The 18,213-nt window shown below is 33.1% G+C and overlaps 1 protein-coding gene across 1 annotated transcript; it reads left to right on the top strand.

Moving 5' to 3' along the window:
* The first annotated feature begins 1,675 nt into the window (after positions 1 to 1,675).
* LOC116776684 (brain-specific homeobox protein homolog) lies at positions 1,676 to 12,424 on the top strand. The gene is made up of 5 exons (XM_032669935.2): positions 1,676 to 2,127; positions 4,685 to 4,792; positions 8,129 to 8,287; positions 11,729 to 11,778; positions 12,246 to 12,424. Exons 1-5 carry the CDS (start codon positions 1,860 to 1,862, stop codon positions 12,348 to 12,350), a joined length of 690 nt encoding a protein of 229 aa, XP_032525826.2. The 5' UTR covers positions 1,676 to 1,859; the 3' UTR covers positions 12,351 to 12,424.
* The last annotated feature ends 5,789 nt before the right edge of the window (positions 12,425 to 18,213 follow it).

The raw sequence follows: 18,213 nt of genomic DNA, 5'->3' as shown, positions 1-18,213 counted from the left end.
GAAGTTAAATTTTATTATCATAAATTTTTTTTTTAAGTATTCAATACTATTTATAAATAATAAAGCTAGGTGCATACGATTAGATTACTGTCAAAATACAGTGAACGTGCAAGTCAGTTATTACAATAGTGATGTACAGACGGTCACAACTATAGTATACAGGATAGCTACACAGATATCTCCAGTTACGAAATTTGTTCAAGAAAAGGCACGTAATTGAATCAGCAGTGATTATAAAGTGTCTTATTTATTAAAATATTAATAACTTTGTGCTTAACGAAGACTATAGTTAATATATATATATATATATATTTTCGTGTATAGGGTAAAATAAATCGATTTGAAGTAGGTTAACAAATTCTAAGCAAAAATGTTATAAAAATAGCCCCTAGTCTATTTCTTATAATGGGAAGATGAGACAAATTTCCGTCTCGTAAATTTATATTTATTCGTTTACTGTAATGTATATTAAAATGAAATTTTTTAAATAAATCTAAAAACATTCAAGGGAACTATGATGGTTAATTATTATAAATTTTTTTTACTAAATATTAAGTATATTGTCGACTATGTTAGAATTTTTAAACTAATTGTCGCTTTTTCATATTTAAAACAAAATTTTCATGATAAAGTTAATCCCGTAATTACGTTTAAATTTTAAAGTTTTGTAAAAAAAAAATATTATAGCATCCAAAATTTATTTTTTTTTGTATAAAATAGATTTAATAGACGAAGACGAAGTCCATATCAAAGAAAAAAATATTTAAATCTTAAGTAGCTCTCGCTCGTAGTGTAATGTGAATTTTTTATACAAATGTTTTGGTATCGAATAAAAAAAAATAGTTTTAAGCATTATCGTACAAACTTGCATGTATTAATTATGGTTTGTGTAACATTAAAAAGGCGAGCGGACCCGCTATACGTAGCTAGTATAGTTCACGCTAACTCCCTATCTGCCGCTAACCCCAAACATTTGTGCCGCTCATCCGTAATTGTCGTGGTCTCATTGGACGGAATACAGAGCAGTTCTGGAGACGACCACGTCATTGGTGGGCCGGAAGACCACGCCTCTACAGCATCAGATCAGGGCGAGGGTTGGGGGGAACAGCCTCGCGTTGAGGATTAACCGTTTATTATTCTTGATACTTTTATAACTACAAATACATAACTGAAAATATATTTTGTATAATATATTAAATTACTTGTACTCAGTTTTGCGATTCGTTGCTGTGGAATAAAAAATTTTTTGTCCTATTTTCATGTATTACAGCCGTGAGATAAGTTTTGAACGATATATTATTTTATTGTAACTCACGTTGTTATATAGTGAAGAGTATTTTTACTAATATAATATAATTCAAGTCTCAAAACCGCGGAGTTCTAAGATCGGAACGATGATCTCTTCTAACGTGTAAAATGCCGGTGTCTGGGCATGTTTTACCGGTTTTTTTTTACATTTTATATTTAAATTTAATATAATTTAGCTGAAAAGTTATACATATACAAATTGTATAATACTTATTTGACATTGTAAATGTATACGAATACTTTTTTTTATGTCTGTATGAGTTATACGTTAACATTAATTAAGATACATGTACGTTTTATAACTATATTACTATATGATATAAATATGTGTTAAAATACGTACAAAAAGTTGAATAAACCAGTTAAATTATAGTAAAAAGATAATGAAAACAGTTTAAAAAAATAAAAAAAAAAAGATGCAAAAATCTGTGCTTCTGAGAAAGGGGCGTTCTCACCCCCAACCCCCGGCCGGCCAACCCTCGCTGGCAGTCGATTCGAGCCGTCGCGCAAGCACGACGCGAGTGAGTACAAAATAACTAGTATGTGAAAAAATGAATCAGGACATACGAAGCGACTCCCCTAACAAGGAGCAGAAGACCTCGTTCCTCATAGAGGACATCCTGTACAGAGGGAGGAACACCTTCAAACAGCCGGAATCGCGGAGATTTGATTACGAGCCGAAGTATTATCCGGTGGCCAACGACGTCAGACCCGCGGCCAGGGATGGGTCATATTTGCAGGTCATGGGCGCTCTGGGCGCTTATCTGCACACGCCAAACACTTTCAAAGCAGTCGAAACTCCGTACTTTCTGTCCCAAGGTGGGTCCATATCTTATTTGTTTCCGTTTTAAATTATATGTGTATATTTTAGTTGTTTCCCCGCCATATTTTTGTTCAATGAATAAATAATTTAAACTTCTATTAGTCATTGCTATAAAGTAAAAAGGAAAAATAGTTTATGTTAGGAGGTCTTCACTTATTGGCTGTGTATTAGAATATTTGGTTAAGTCTTGAGACCTCTTAATTATTACTTCATCATCATCATCAGCCTATCGGAGCCCACTGCTGAGCAAAGGCCTCTTCTCACATGGAGAAGGTAAGAGCATTAATCACCACGCTTGCTCAAGACGGGTTGGCGATTTCAATCTTATAATTTGAAATTATCAGACCAGGTTTCCTCACGATGTTTTCCTTCACCGTCCGTCAGGGGCGTCTAGAAACTTAGAAAGTACATTTGACTCGGAAAAGATCACATTGGCACTTGCCAGGTTTGGAACCCGCGCCCTCACGTACGAGCGGCGGGCTTTCAACCTCCAGGCCACCACGACTAATGATTACTTAAATAACGCGATTCTTACAGATACATCATTAATATACTGTTTGTCGCTGACTTTGTTCGCTTATTGTATATAATATATGACATCTATATATTATACCTAGGTAACAATGAACATTTTAGAAGCAATCTCCGTTCCTTACACCACGTCGCATTCTATGGAACAGTTGAGAATAGCAGTGGGCTCATCCGCCTCATGGACTCTTCTATGGCATTGTCTTCTTTCATTGCATTCGCATCTTCAGGGCTCGCAAAGCGAATTCCTCGAATTTTATCTTTAGTTCTTGGTAATAAATAAAAGTCCCAGGGCGCCAGATCAGGACTGTATAGCGGATGACTCATTATCTTAACACCGGTTATAGTCAAATGTTCAACAGTCCGTTTTGAGGTGTGCGATAAAGCATTGTCGTGGCGAGGAATGACCCTTCTTCGAGGGCTCTGCTGTCGAATTTTTTCCAAGACAGCAGACAAACAGCGACTGACATTTAGTCTAAAGTAATTGTCCTTCCGTCTTCTAGCTCAGCCGTCGCGAAATGTCTTTTCCGACAAAAGAATGAGGCAAACATCTTTTTTCCTTCACTTGTTCCTTTCTTTACCTTAGTTAGCGGATCCTCGAAAGACACCCACCGAGCTGATTGTCTTTTGGTTTCGGGTTCGCAGTAATAGCTTTCATCACCAGTGACGATGTCAAATACAGCATTTGAGTGACCGCCGTTGAACTTATCTGACATTTGGCGACACCAGTCCATGCGAAGGTGTTTCTGGTCGTCGGTTAAAGTATGAGGAATCCACCTGGTACAAAGCTTGCTGACGCCTGAATTATCGTGTAATATTTTTGAACCGAGCAGTGGCGGGATAACCACAAGCCCAGCCGAGAAACTGGCTGGAAGAGGATACAGCAAGCCTTGGGGTCTAAATAGCCTCAAAAGGTGCTGGTGCAGCAGGCATGGGGAAACCACTGCAACTATCTTCCCCTGAAAGTCATCATGTATACGGATCACTGATACGTGATGACCACGACGAGTCTGCAAAGACTCCAGCGACGGTGATGATGATGAATTTTTGAACTTGACTCGTATCATTGCTTAGGCTTGCTCATATCTGATAGTTCACTCTCTGAGGTCTCTTAGGTCTGGTCTCAGGTTCATTTTCACGTCCATATATACGTAATATAGTCCACACACATATCGAATACTGTGTAAATTTCTCAAGTGTCAATAATTTTATGAAACACGACATGTTAAGAATAATAGTTTACTTATATTTTAAATATTCTGACAAAAATTATATGTTTTCATATTAACTAAGCGATAATTTGTGAAAAAAAAATTGTATTTCAATCAACGCATTAATGTTATACAAGCATTTATATAGAGTTAAATTGAGTTTACGAGATTTTTAACAAAAGTTTGCTAAAGACAAAGAATAATATTACAAACATATACATATATATATTATTTCGCATGAATGACATAAAATTTGTATCTTAACCTCACTTTAATAGTATTATGATCTAGGTTCTGATAAAAATATACCTAGTCTTCCTTAAATACTAACAATAATTGTATAAAAGCCTTTATTATTTCCACAACCTCACTAAACGTGCTAAAGATTATAAGTCCAGTGTGAATGAAGCCATAGATTAATAAAAATAGTATTAAGAATTAAACGTCAAAAGTCAGATCATTAGTTAACGCTAACTCGTACTAACGATGCTGACTAACGCAAGCTAACATCGTCACATGCTCGTATTTATACTATTTCCGGTTCCCATAAAAAGCCTAAGTTAAGAGCCCGCACACACAGAGAGCGGTCAGGAGTTCCGCGTTCAGCCTTCCTTAGAATACACCGGGTCTATTACAGCAGCGCACACAGAGGGCGCCGCGGTCAGACTGCCCTGGTGTGCGCTCTGATACATATGCGAAAGTGAGGAAGGCACGATAGCTTGGTTTACAGTGACCGGGACTAGATATCCCGGCGCTAGTAAGTTCAAGCCCCGTTGAGACCGATGTAATTTCCCCACATATATTTCGTCAGCAGGAGTTCCTTACCACGCGCTGTTCACCCCATCGGAGCTGTCACTCTCGGCGCTGAAGCACTGCCGTCGGCGAAAAGCGAGAACTGTTTTCTCTGATCCGCAATTGACAGGTAATAAAGTTTTACTTATTAAGGTAAAATACTAACAATACAGGTACGGGTAAATTTTATATATTTTACCCAAATGGTATCACAGTTACATAGATCGACGTAATGATTATCTTCTATAAAATATTAGACGTAGCTAGTTTAAGCCTCTGTGTTTACTTCTATTTACAATTTAAATATCTCCAAGGCAAGAAAGAATATTCCTTTACTGAGGCAGTGTTCATTACCTACGGCTTCTTTGCCAGTTACCATATCATGAGCTGATCACCAAGCACTGATCTAAAAAGTATGAACTTTTGTCAAATAATAATAGTTATGGGGCCCTTAAACCCACACCTGGGTCGCAAGTCCCAGGCACTGTTGAAGCTCCTCTCCCTGCATCGATGGAAGTTGCATGTCTATTTCGGTCTAGCAAAGACATTTAAATATCAGTAATGATAACATTTTCGATATTGAAGTTTTGCTTCTTAACATTGACTCAAATAAGATAAATAATTTAAAGAAACTAGTATTTTTCGGATAAACTACGCGTGATTTATTTTTGTAAAGAACTACACACTCCCGACGTTTCGGCTACTTTTCAGCAACCGTGATCAAGGGCAGACGAGATGTGAATGTCTTCAGACATCATCCGAAAAATACTAGTTTCATTTAAATGAATAAAACTCGCGAAAATCTTAGATCTCATTAAGATAAATAATCACAAATAACCGACTGCCGTTACCCTGCAGTTTAACAGGAATTTTATCTTAAGACGTTTTTATGTTTACACATTTATAGTTAGACTAGTTTTTGCCCGCGACTTCGTCTGCGTTAGTTTCCTCCATAAGATAGACAGCAGATAAGATTTTGGATTTGATCAACTTATTAGTTTTTTTTCACTTTCCATCGAATGAAAAGTAACCTACGTCATTTCCCTGGTTCTGAGCTATATCTCCACCAATTTTCAGCCAAACCCAAAACGGTTCTTGAGTTACGAATAGTGTAACTAACGCGACTTTCTTTTAAATATAAAGATCTCTACTTGATGATATATCGTTTACATCACACTGCACACGGAAGTGTATCCAGGACAACCTTGCAGCGTAAAGGGTACAGATCTGCTATCAGAGTAGACACACGCACGCAATCATGACATAACTAACTGGAGAAAGTCCTACCAAATATACTCCAAGCATAGATTGATGTAAATAGGACTCTGTGAGAAATATTAAGATGGTACGATACAACACTAGCTGTGCCCGCGACTATCAATGTTGGTCTGATTTATATTCATAGTAACATTAAGAAGGGAAGTAACTTCCTGTTTTAGTTAATAGTTAGTGTATGTACCACGGATATATATGCTTTTATTTTATTATTACAAACAGACAATACTATTATATATATATATATATATACAAGTCAGTTTATAAATATATAGACGTTTTAATTTACAGCATTAAATCGAAATTTACCTTTTTACCTTTTCCACGATCTCTTTCTAACTTCTAAGAGTCCTTGGATGTTGGAGTCATGTAATTTATTTATATATATATAATTAATTTGTTATATATGAGTATGTTAAATAAGATATTGATATAAAATTGTCGCGTGTTTTCATTTAAATTAATTTGATATTTTATTACTACGCGTTATTTATTGTTTTAAACCTACATAATTCCGAAGTTTCGGTTACTTTTCAGCAACCATGGTCGCGGGCAGACGAGATGTGAATGTCTGTCAGTTGGTCTTGTCATTTTTCTGGCGTACCGCTCAAGATGCACACAGAATGCTCTTCCTTCCTGTTTTGCGAGCTTGTAGTGTGGTCAAGACATGACATATTATATTTTTGATAAATGGGTCCCAGGAGTTTGATAAATTAAAGCCATCTTCACTATTGAAATTGCAGTACAGCACTTACTAGTACAAACGCGTCAGTTAAAATATGAGATCCAAATCCTCTTTTGTCACAGATTTTTAATTTACGTTAGTTTCTCAAAGGTTTAGAACAGATTGAAACCGAAAGAATTTCTCAAAAATGATCACGATATTTGCATATCTTCCTGTTCCCGTATCATGAGTTCGCATTAACTAAACACTGTCAGTGTTATCGTCGTCGTCCAAGTTTTAATAACCTACGTTAATATTATAGTGTGATGAGACTAATGAATAAAAACCTCGGACTAAGCACACTGTTTTCCATCTACCTACTTTGTTACTACCGTGTGACGTTTTACGAACGAGATACGGGAACTGTGAGTATTAGTTCAAAATCCTCTTGTTGTAAATATATTTATATATATATTTTTTAATATGTATAGGTAATCATACAAAAAATGGATTATTTCCGAATTTATGTCAGCCGTCTTAATAATCGGTAAGATATTATCAATATAGGTTTTTGGGTACGTCTGTAAATGCTGAGCTGATGTGGATAAAACTTTTTTATGATGTAAAGTCAAGGGTATGCGAAAATGCTTCCAGTACAATGCGAATCCTGTGAAAAGCGGCCGTTTATCTCAACGTTTTCATCTATATTTACACCATTTTCCTCCAAAACATCCTTCCTTACTATATATAATATCAAATTTGATACGACAGCAACTTGTAATGAAAACTACACTAAAACCGATTTAGGCGTTATGCTATCGGTCATAAAGTGACAGACAAACGTACTACTAATCATAATTTTTTGGTTATAAAGCCTAGAATAATGGCCCCTCTCACGTATTCTTTAAGTTCAGACAGTAACCACTGCATAGTGTAAAACAAAGTCTCTTTCTCTGTCCCCATAACCCTACGTATGTTTAAATCTTTAAAACTACGCCGGATTTTGATGCGGTTTTCATTAATAGATAGTGATTGAAGTGAGAAGTGTAAATAATTAATTTTTTTCCGCTCACATTGCAAACGCAGTCCGACCCTGCGAGATTTATCAAAATAACATACTAAGTTTTGCACACATTGAGAAAGTACACAGAAAAATCCGCGATGGTGTACCAGTGTGTATATCTCTTACGGATATCCCACAATAAAATGTTTTTGTTATTTACTTTTTAATACAAATAATGGCTGATTTTGGAAGCGATTTTAATCAATACAGCGTTAATTCTTATCCATTTAAGTACCTTTAATATATTGTTGATTTAATATAGATGTATATGGCCCTTAACAGCATATGATTTAAATTTTACGCCTCGCAAACCGCAGCGGGCCGCTATGTCTTTGTAAACAACGCCCACAGTTTGTCTGTAGTGTATTTAGTATCAGTATTGCAGGCGTGAGACGCCGGGGCTGGTCGCTAGTAATATATAATCCGTCCAACGTAGTAAATATATCCTTTTCTTCCATACCAAGGTCTGGAAAAGCGTTTTGAATCCCAGCGCTACCTCTCAACACCAGAGAGGGTGGAGCTGGCTGGAGCGCTCAACCTGTCGGAGACACAAGTGAAGACCTGGTTCCAGAACAGACGGATGAAGCACAAGAAGCAGATGAGGAAACAGCAGCAGCAGAGAGGTAGGGGCTACAGAAGGTGGATTTTTTTAAATTTTTTTTTTAGAAGTAGGAGGTTATAAAGGTTTTAAAGTTTCTAATTACAATCTTAGCTTGAAATACTATTCGCTTTGAAATCAACTACAAGTAACTTGATTTTATATCCGATTTATATACGTTTTAAGAATATATACCTACCTACAAAATTTTTGCGAGCAACTCCGCCCGTGAACATCAGTTTCGCTTGGTCAGAAATGTATAAAGTATTTTGAAGTAAAACATATTGTAACTTATATTTTATATAACTTAGATACCGACTGCGGCGCCATCTGCCGGGATGATTTCTTAATCTAAACCATCCGGTTCTGAACACAATACATATCATATGTATTTGAATAATTAAACGTAGGGTTTGTTTTTATTTCATATAAAAAACGTAATTATTTTATAAACAAACCTGAAATTTCGTGTGTTATAGTGTTTAAGTATCTCACGTCGAAACATGGGAAGTTTGCAATAGAATTAGCAACAAATTCCTATACCTCCAGTTTGTTAGTTAATCATACAGGGTGGCAACCAGAGATCCCGGAACACTTCGAAACTTACCTATATGTATATTATAATACGAATTACATATTAAAACTTATAACCTATACCTAAGACTACATGATTGTCTCGATGTTAGGACAGCAATCCCATCCATAGCTTGTGTGGTATCAGGAATCTCCTGGTTCACACGGCTTGGTGTTCGTTCCCGGAGTCAGCGGCGTCACTCGTTATATGATATTTTATCCATACAACGATGTTGCCCCGGCGATGCTCATTTATTTTATAATATGTAGTGCACACGTACCAAGCTAGGAAGCCGTGATCTTCGTTAGTTATATAGCTGCAAGCAAGCAAGCGAGCTATTTACTTCATTGGTTGAGAACAACCTGATAGGTTCGTACTATTTCCCGCAACGCATCTACGATATCCCTTATGTTGCAACGTCTATGGGTAACTGTGACTACCTTCGTCATGTAGACCGTCCCGTTTGCCACGTTTTGGCCAATAAAAGAAAAGTTTTTGAAAATTTTTTAAGTAGATTGATTTAATTGATTGTTTTTTAACATAAATCTTTTTGATTGATCATGCAAAGACAATTTAACATATTATAAGTTTTTTGTACACCCAAATCGGATGTATACATTTTCGTTATTTACAAGGAATTTCGAAATAAAGCTCTTGCAAATAAAAAAAAATAATATTTTTGCTTAATATCATATATTATCGTTATCTTTAAAGTTATAGACAAAAATAAATATTTAATCATCCACCTACGTTATAACGAAATACTGCTAACCGAACGTATTTAGTCCGTCACGAAAACTTGTAGTGAGATATATTTATTATAACGTATAATCTTTGCGGACAGATTGTTGTCCTCGATTGTGTCTCGTTACAGGTATATTCTGAGCTATTTACTCACATGTACTCTATTAACCAGAATTCCCCGTCTTATTTACGTTACTTTTATTATTAGCAATCTTTAAATATATATGGATAATTTTTTGGACCTATTTAAGCTGCATAAAGCCAGCTTATTTAATATTACTGTTCTGAGATATCTGGTCTCCAAGATTTTCTTCTGAGGCTGAAGTAAGAACATTTCAAAACGGATGTTCTTCACGAATCAACTATATGCGGTTTAGCGTAATTTAATAAAACTTAATACATATATATATTATTTATAATAAACCTCATTCTAATAGACTGGTAACATTTAAGTATTTTTTCAATTTCAATGAACATGTCATTGGGATCATTGAATTACCGCTGTCAGAGTGACGTTTAGTACTTTTTATAAATTAAATTAAAAAAAAAACTTTGGTTTTGAAACAGTCTAGATGCGGAAATTTTATTTTTTTCAATAGTTTTTTCTTTGATATATGTATACAATATGTAGACTTTAGATTTAATAACACATGTTAATTTTCTTATTTCTGTCTATATTTCGTATGTTCTGACGCTAAACAGTTTTACTGACGTGAATAACGTTATGATTAAGGTGTTCTTACCGACGGCATAACGTATTTTGATATAATGTTTGACATTTATTTATACACATACATAATATGTAACCTTTTTTGTGGATTTCACGTTACGTAAAAGCCTATTTTACGAACACGTCTTAGTAACAATGCATAAGGTAGATGCATAGAGAATTAGTGTCAGATTTCATTATTTTGTTCTTCTATATTATTTAAGTATTAATCTAGACTGAATATTTTGTAATTAAAATTTAAAAAAATACAAGAATTATTTGATATTTGAAAACAAAAACGTTAATCGCACAACGTTTAGAAAGTAGCATTTCATATTATATGTACATATATATATAATATGAAATATATACTTGAACATAATGTAAGTCACACACACATAGATCACATACAAACCTCAAAGACGCTCAAATTAAATTTGGAATCGCCGCTTTCGCGCCACAACTCAAGACGCTCCTTAATTCCATTAGGGATCCAAGATGGCTGTCTCGGTTGCCATGGTAACCGAACGTCTTGGAATTCCGTCCAAACTAGCTGAAACTTTATTACCGCATACTAAGACTCAAATTTGTATAGCCGCTGATTGCTTTTGATGTCTTAAATGGGAGTAAGTTGTTGGATGATAAATTGTATACGAGAATGCACTTAATTGCCTTGTATTAAGGAGAATAATTGCAAATTATAGTTAATAAGTCTACATTGATCTAATTAGCGTTTTAAAATTATAAATGTTGGGGAGGATTGTAACAGAACATTTTATTAATAATAAAATTAATATATTTAATTTACCTGTTAGAAAATTATATAAAACTTATTTAATTTGTCTGTTGTATTATTATTGGTGTTCTGAATTTAAAATTTAGTTTTTTTAAATACATTTTTAATACGGTCTAACGATAGAGGTCCTAATTACTCGAAGAACGGAAATATAAACAACATTTAATAGTATATTCGTATTAGAAGGTTGGTAATATATTATTTAATGAACCTTATATACATATAGCTCTTTATTGTCTGTAAGTTGAAATTTTTTAATAGGATTTTATAGCAAAGAGGTTGAATATTTTTGGTCGTTATAATTATTTGTATGTATGCTCGCAATATATATCGTGTTACGATCTGATATGAGTTACATTTATATACATGTTTAATCCTTATAATATTATGTACAAGATTAACTATATATCATTCACATTTGTCATAATTTATTAACTATTTTGATTCACGTGTTTTGTCTGTTTTTTTTTTAAATATGGCCATCAAATGTCCCATAATATATTTTTCTCATCCTTGTCTGAAGAGATCTGAAGCGGTAAGACCGCAAAGTACATTTGTATTATATCAATGTTATTATAGTGGTTAATTTAACTGTGTAAAATAAATATTATTATTTATTATATATGTATTTTAAACTTACCAGGTGCTGTGGCTATGAACTTCACAACCAAACACCCACAACCAGAACGAAAGGTAGTATTGTATAGACATATTTCTTGCTACCGAATTTTTGTTTATCAAAAATATAGTTTAAAGATGATATATTAAAAGAAACAAGCTTCTGAATGCTTTTTGGTGTATGGTAAAGTATTGAAGTGGTTCTCCAAGAGGCCTTTGTCCAGCAGTGGACTGTTTTAGGCTAATGATGATGATTAACGAAACGCCTGTATTTAAATTATGTTTTAATATACGCAAAAGGTTTTTCGAAACTACCAATATATATAAAATACTGTTTAATAATTGGACGCCTTTTGTATGTTTATGTTGTATATCTGTAGAGAAAATATATTTTTGACTTCATCGGTTAAAATTTTAATGAAATCTGAATTAAGCCAAACGTGACATTAGCATAACTTGACAAAAAAGCCTTGTAATAGCAACAATTATGTGTGTTTTTTATAAAACTTTGTCATAGTAACATTTATTACAATTTAATACAGGAGGAATCAAGAATTTCAACAACTCAAACGTCTGACTCAGAGAGCGAACACAGCGACAGTGATGTTGACATCGTTGGCGAGACTTACACGCATTACAACACGTAAATAAAATAGTTTATTTTGTGTTATTCTTCTGTTATTTAGAGTAATTTTGAGTCATTTCAGTTATTTGTTTTTTATAAAACCGATCTCATTTAATTCTATAGCATAAGTTAGTCAAATTAGATACATTAATTTAAGATTTGTATAAGATATTTTTTTTAGTTTAGATCGAACGAAGCAATAGAAATTTAAATTACGAATAGTGTACACGTATCGTTTTTTTTTGTACATGTATGTGCTATAGTGTTTATGTAAATTGACCTAAATATATAAAAAAATGGGGGGTAGTTAAAAAAAATATTTTTTTTTCAACTACCTCCCTTTATTTCGACTTTATTTCTATATTTTGTCCGTTATGTATAATCGTTGATATGGAAACCAAAAAAAAAGAAACATATTTTGTAAATATTAAAATAAAAGTGCTCAATAAATAAGATTCATATACACTGGTGCATTATTTTCAAACCTTAAATCAGATGAGAGGAATAATTTAATACATAAAGTGAAATTGTGAGAAGTATTTTATGTTTTGAGTGTTAGAATAACCCAGATCCAATCTCAGTATCCTAATTCCTCGTATCCTTAGGGTCTTAAATGACTAGATTCCTGGAACAGCTCCTGCATGTATCAGATGAAGGCTAATACCATGAAAACTCTCAAGTGTTAATAAATTTAATATAATAAACCTTATATTATAACAAAGAAACTTGGTATTTTTTGGAAAATAAAATCATTCAATGACATCGTAAGATTTTCGCGTGTGCACATTTAAACTAAACAAAGATTTTCGGATACAACGCGTTTTTTATTGTTTTATATCTACATAATCCCAACGTTTGGATTTTTTACACTTTCATCTCATCTGCCTGTGATGATCTTTGCTGTAAAGGAACCGAAAACTCGAGATGATGTTGATATAAAAGAATGAAAAAACGAGTGCATCCGAAAGTCTTTGTTTAGTTTAGATGCATTTCCAAACTAGTCATTTTTTTGATCAATTAAACAGCAATGCGTAAATTGAAAGGTAAACTATGAACAGATACATAACAGGAAATAATTACATTGCATTACATTAATTTAAAAAATATATGGTAAAGACTAAACAAAATACAACAAAGCCTAAACCACTGTCCACTGTTGACTAACCAACGTCTTTTTCTCGAAGGTAGTCATAAATTATATATGACGGTAGGTTAATCTTTTTTTCTGGTAATTTTAAATAAGAGTTTGTTTAATTCGTGTAAATTATATTGAATTAAAGAAAATCGATAAAATCGATAACAAAAAGTACTATTAGATATAATAATCAATGGAGAATGTTAGACAATTACTATTCTACACAAGATAGCTTTGCTTGAAGAAATGTACCATATATATATATATATATATGGTATATTTCTTATATAACCAAAAATATTAATTCAGCTGGACGTAAATCAATTAAGAATTAACATTTTAAATCTTACCTTCAGACATTAACTTGCATTTTGCTATTATTTTCATCGATATTTATTGCCTGAGAATTTCATTTTTCTATATCATTCTAGTGTAAGGAACATAATAGAACAACTTTAACCCTAATAAAGGGTTTATTGTTATCTGTATAAACGTTTAAGGTACTAATATAACAGAATTACATGTATAATAAAACACACGTGTCTATTATTCGCTCAATCTGTATCAATTGAATTCGCCTTCCCTTTACCAAACTATTTATACTCACGTATTGTCCAATTTCGTTCATTATTACGATTTTTCCCTATATATTTATCAATCAAATATATAAAAAAAATATTTATTAAATATTGTATTATGTAATTAAATAATAATAAGGCTATAAGGTGACATGTTGAATATGTGACAGAATATTTTTAATTAATAGTCATAAAACTCGGTACCTGTTGAAAGGATGTGATGAAATCGAAAATTATTAAGTAATATCACGTTTAAACCCAAAGAATACACTGGAAGTAAAACAGCGCGCTATTATTATAGTAATTGGACTTTATTACAAGGGGTCCATTGAATTAATCTTGTTTGTCCATTTATGTTTTGATTGCAACGTATTTATGTATAATAGATGCTGTCATTTAATGTTTGAAGATAATAAAGATATGAAATTGTTAGACTTCTTTTTCCAAAACGAAAAAAAACATCTGTTTTGAAAATATTAAGACTAAATCTAATTGAATTATCGAAATTTGTGGAAATCTTTCGAGCTTAATACATATAAATAACAAAGTGATTTTTTTTCACATTCCAACGACATATACAATGAGATCTAAGACTTTAGCGAGACAACTTATATATATATACACATATATATTATATATGTATATGTATATGTCTATATATTAATATTGAATCCAAACAAACGAACCTACAGTTAAAATTAATCGTTATAACTAAGATTATACCAGGACTTAACTATTATTTTATTAACTTACGATATAATACACATGTTGTAAGGGCCCTTTGACAATAAAGGTTGATATGTCCAAATTATAAGCGGATATTTCGGTGACATATAAAAAGCTTTTATAAGCAGACGGTGTAATAGCAATTTCAATGAGATTATGGAACACACCTTCGTTTCAAGACTAAAAATGGAAAAGCGCCTGGACGATTTCATGCCGCAATATCAACTTGGAGTTTTTTTTTTTAATATTTTTTTATATGCATTATAATTGCGAATCAATTCGTAAATGACTGTATGAGATGTAACTGATATAATCTTGTTTACTATAAAATTTATTATTATATGTTATGTGAATTAATATAATAATTTTTATATATATGTATGGCATAACATCATCCTTAATCAAATCATTCAATAGAAGCTCACAAAATTAAAAGAGTTGTGTTCGCCCGGTTCTCCCCTCGATGCGCAAAATTGAATATGGCTTTTATAACGCCAAAATAAAAATGCGCTTATAACAAAAATGATATTCGAATATCGACCTTATTACAATAACATAAAGCCGAAGTTATTTCACTTGTATTTTGACGAATTTGTATTACGTAATTCGCAGTTATTATAGGCGGGAATGCGTCGCTTTGATCCAGTTATGACCAGTTTGATTCGGTATGTTAGCAGCTTTTAAGATTTATAGGCGACGCTAGCGCCTGATGGATTAAAATAGCTATTTCATTGTATTAGATTTATATTTTAATGAATTTTGAATTAATATGTTGATTATTTTATAATTAGACGAAAGTTCTCATCATTGTATGGATTCACCGTGCGGGTGCCTGTTTTATAGAGTTGCTGGGACCTCTCCCAGCTTCAACAGTGCCTGGGACTTGCGGCCCAGCTGTAGGTTTAAGGGGCCCCTCCACCGTCCAAGCTCCTCTCTCTACCTAACCAAATTTGAAACGAACCTACTAGGGCCGCCCTAGTACGAGGTTCGAATCACGTTCCAAGAATGAAATGATGTTAGTTCTGGATAGGCCCAAGTTTTTTAGTAGGTAACACAATGCGCCTCAAAATTGGCGAATACAGAAAAACCTCTGAATTGGAGGCAGACGCACAAATGTCCTTTGGGATTTTAAATTGTTTATTATACGTATCCATCATTATAGTCCAATCCAACGCTGCTTTAAGGATGGAGTAAGGCTTGATGTTTGGTTTCATAGCCCTAGTGCCTTCTCACACAAAACCTATTGATCACTCGTTTGCGGTTATTTCTTTTTGCGCTCTTGCTACCGCAAGACTAACCGTATCACGTATGATATCTGGAACCTTATCGTGACGACGCGAGTATTGACCGCTATCCAGGAGTACCCTACATCCAACCATCACATGCTTAGCAGTTCCAACTGCCTCCCCACAGATATAGCAAGTATTTTCGGTACCTTCACCCCATCTCACTAGATTGCTTTAATCTGGGAGAGTTATTTATACATTATATTTTATTATGTAAGTTTTGTATTGAGAAAAGAAAACAATGAAGTCTTGAAGTTTTGTACTGAATATTTTTGAATTTAGAACAGCAATTACGCGAACAATAATAAAACATTACACAGATACTTAATTGAAGAATTACATTAGTATGAAAACGATTTTCATAAAAACCGAAAAATTGCCTTCGAAAGTTTGCATACTAATCATTTGTATATTAATAAATAACAACACAACATTTTTATCAGTTGGTTAAACTGCTCTCAGATAATGACTTCAATATCGTCAATACCAATTTAACGGGCTGTATAAATGAAACGCATTGACTTAAAACACACAAAATAAAAAAATATATATGGATATATATACACATATTTATATATGTATATAATTTTAATAATATATTAAAAAGTGATTGAAACAGAGTTATAAATATTTGCACACTTCAAAGTCATTACGGCTGTATTGTTGTGAATTAAGTCCTTCCAAATGTTAAACGTCACCTGGGGAATTGACATTTCAATATGGCGGGGTCGGCGGCGTCGTTGTATGTACATTGTTGGTCTATTTATAATAATCGTTTGATTATATCATTTTAATGATAGTTTTAACGATAATAGTGTTTCATATTTATCGTGCTTCTGATATGAATTGTTTTGTGTGTGATAATGTTCTTCGTTATGGGAAATTTTGATGGAAATATAAGTTTGAATGTTCTAGAATTCTAGATAACACTTGAGACGTTTGAGCTTTTTTTTAGCGACACTGACTGGTAGACTGTTAAAATAACAAGTACAAACTTAGGCGTACTTTTAATATCGCTATAAAAAAATATTAGGTGCTGTGCGTTCCATATAATTCAAATATATATATTGTACGTATTGTTACGTAACCTTATATACATATAATCGGTCTTTTGGTAGAAGAAAAAACAATTTGTAATACATGTTTGCCGGTCGGGTTTGCACGCGTTGACGGATATGTAATCTGATATTGTAGCGCACTCCGCTCACGGTACAGTCAGACAAAAAAATATATATTAATAGTAAAAATTTGATGTTATAAGTTGTCTTATTTTTAAATACTCTTCCTCCGAAATGTTCCCGCAAATATCTTTTATGAACCAATATATTATATAGTTACTTTATAAATACGGAGGCATATCAAACCAGGGCGTGCAATTTATAAATGATTCGTGTCTATTGAAATTAATACATATATACTATTCTACATTCTACTATTCTATTTAAAAATATAAGTGAGACAGAAATAATATAACTATCAAGAGAGCTTTTAAAGTCACTAAATATTTACTTTATATAATTTATAAACCAGAATATTATTTTGCAAGCCCTATCTCGTTATTGTTTGTCAATGTCAGCTGTGATGTTGAGCTTGCAAAGGAAAATCAACCTTAATACAAAGAAAAACAGTTGAAAGCTAGCAAAAATGCTCTCAAAGGGCTGAAGAGCCATCTTAGTTGAGGCGCAATTTATTCCGTGACTTAAAAGCAGTTTGACAAAGTGGGCTTAAGAGTGCCGCGGTCTCAGAACGGACTAATGAGAAGAATTTTGAATATTTTTATCTTAACAGCCACTAAATTATGTACTAATTAATTATTTTTAATGACACAAGATACGTGACTGTATCAAACGTTGTCGATGAAAATACTGATGTTATAACTTTGTAACTGAATAGATAATAATAAAGCAATAAATACCTGTAATAACATTTTTACAACATTTCATATGAAACACTATAAACTACAAAACAAGCAATAAATACGTGAATTATTTTAAACATAAAGACCAAATTGCAGGAATAAATAAGTAATTGACAGAACAAAATGGCGTCATTGCAACAATTTCCCGCGTTTTGTCGTCAGTGTGTACTTAACGTCAATTACCACGTGATCATCCCGCTCGCCGCTAGATGGCGGACATCGGATTACTGTCCCTGGAGAAT

Source organism: Danaus plexippus, chromosome 30 (assembly GCF_018135715.1).
Source record: "Danaus plexippus chromosome 30, MEX_DaPlex, whole genome shotgun sequence".
Taxonomy (NCBI): Eukaryota; Metazoa; Arthropoda; class Insecta; order Lepidoptera; family Nymphalidae; genus Danaus; species Danaus plexippus.
The sequence above is the reverse complement of the archived record's forward strand: the minus strand, read 5'-3'. Positions and strand labels throughout refer to the sequence as shown.

Coding starts and splice junctions, on each gene's coding strand:
- LOC116776684 (XM_032669935.2), top strand. CDS start 1,860: ATGAATCAGGACATACGAAGCGACTCCCCTAACAAGGAGCAGAAGACC. Junction 4,793..8,128: donor CTCTGATCCGCAATTGACAG/GTAATAAAGTTT, acceptor TTCCATACCAAG/GTCTGGAAAAGCGTTTTGAA. Junction 11,779..12,245: donor ACCCACAACCAGAACGAAAG/GTAGTATTGTAT, acceptor AATTTAATACAG/GAGGAATCAAGAATTTCAAC.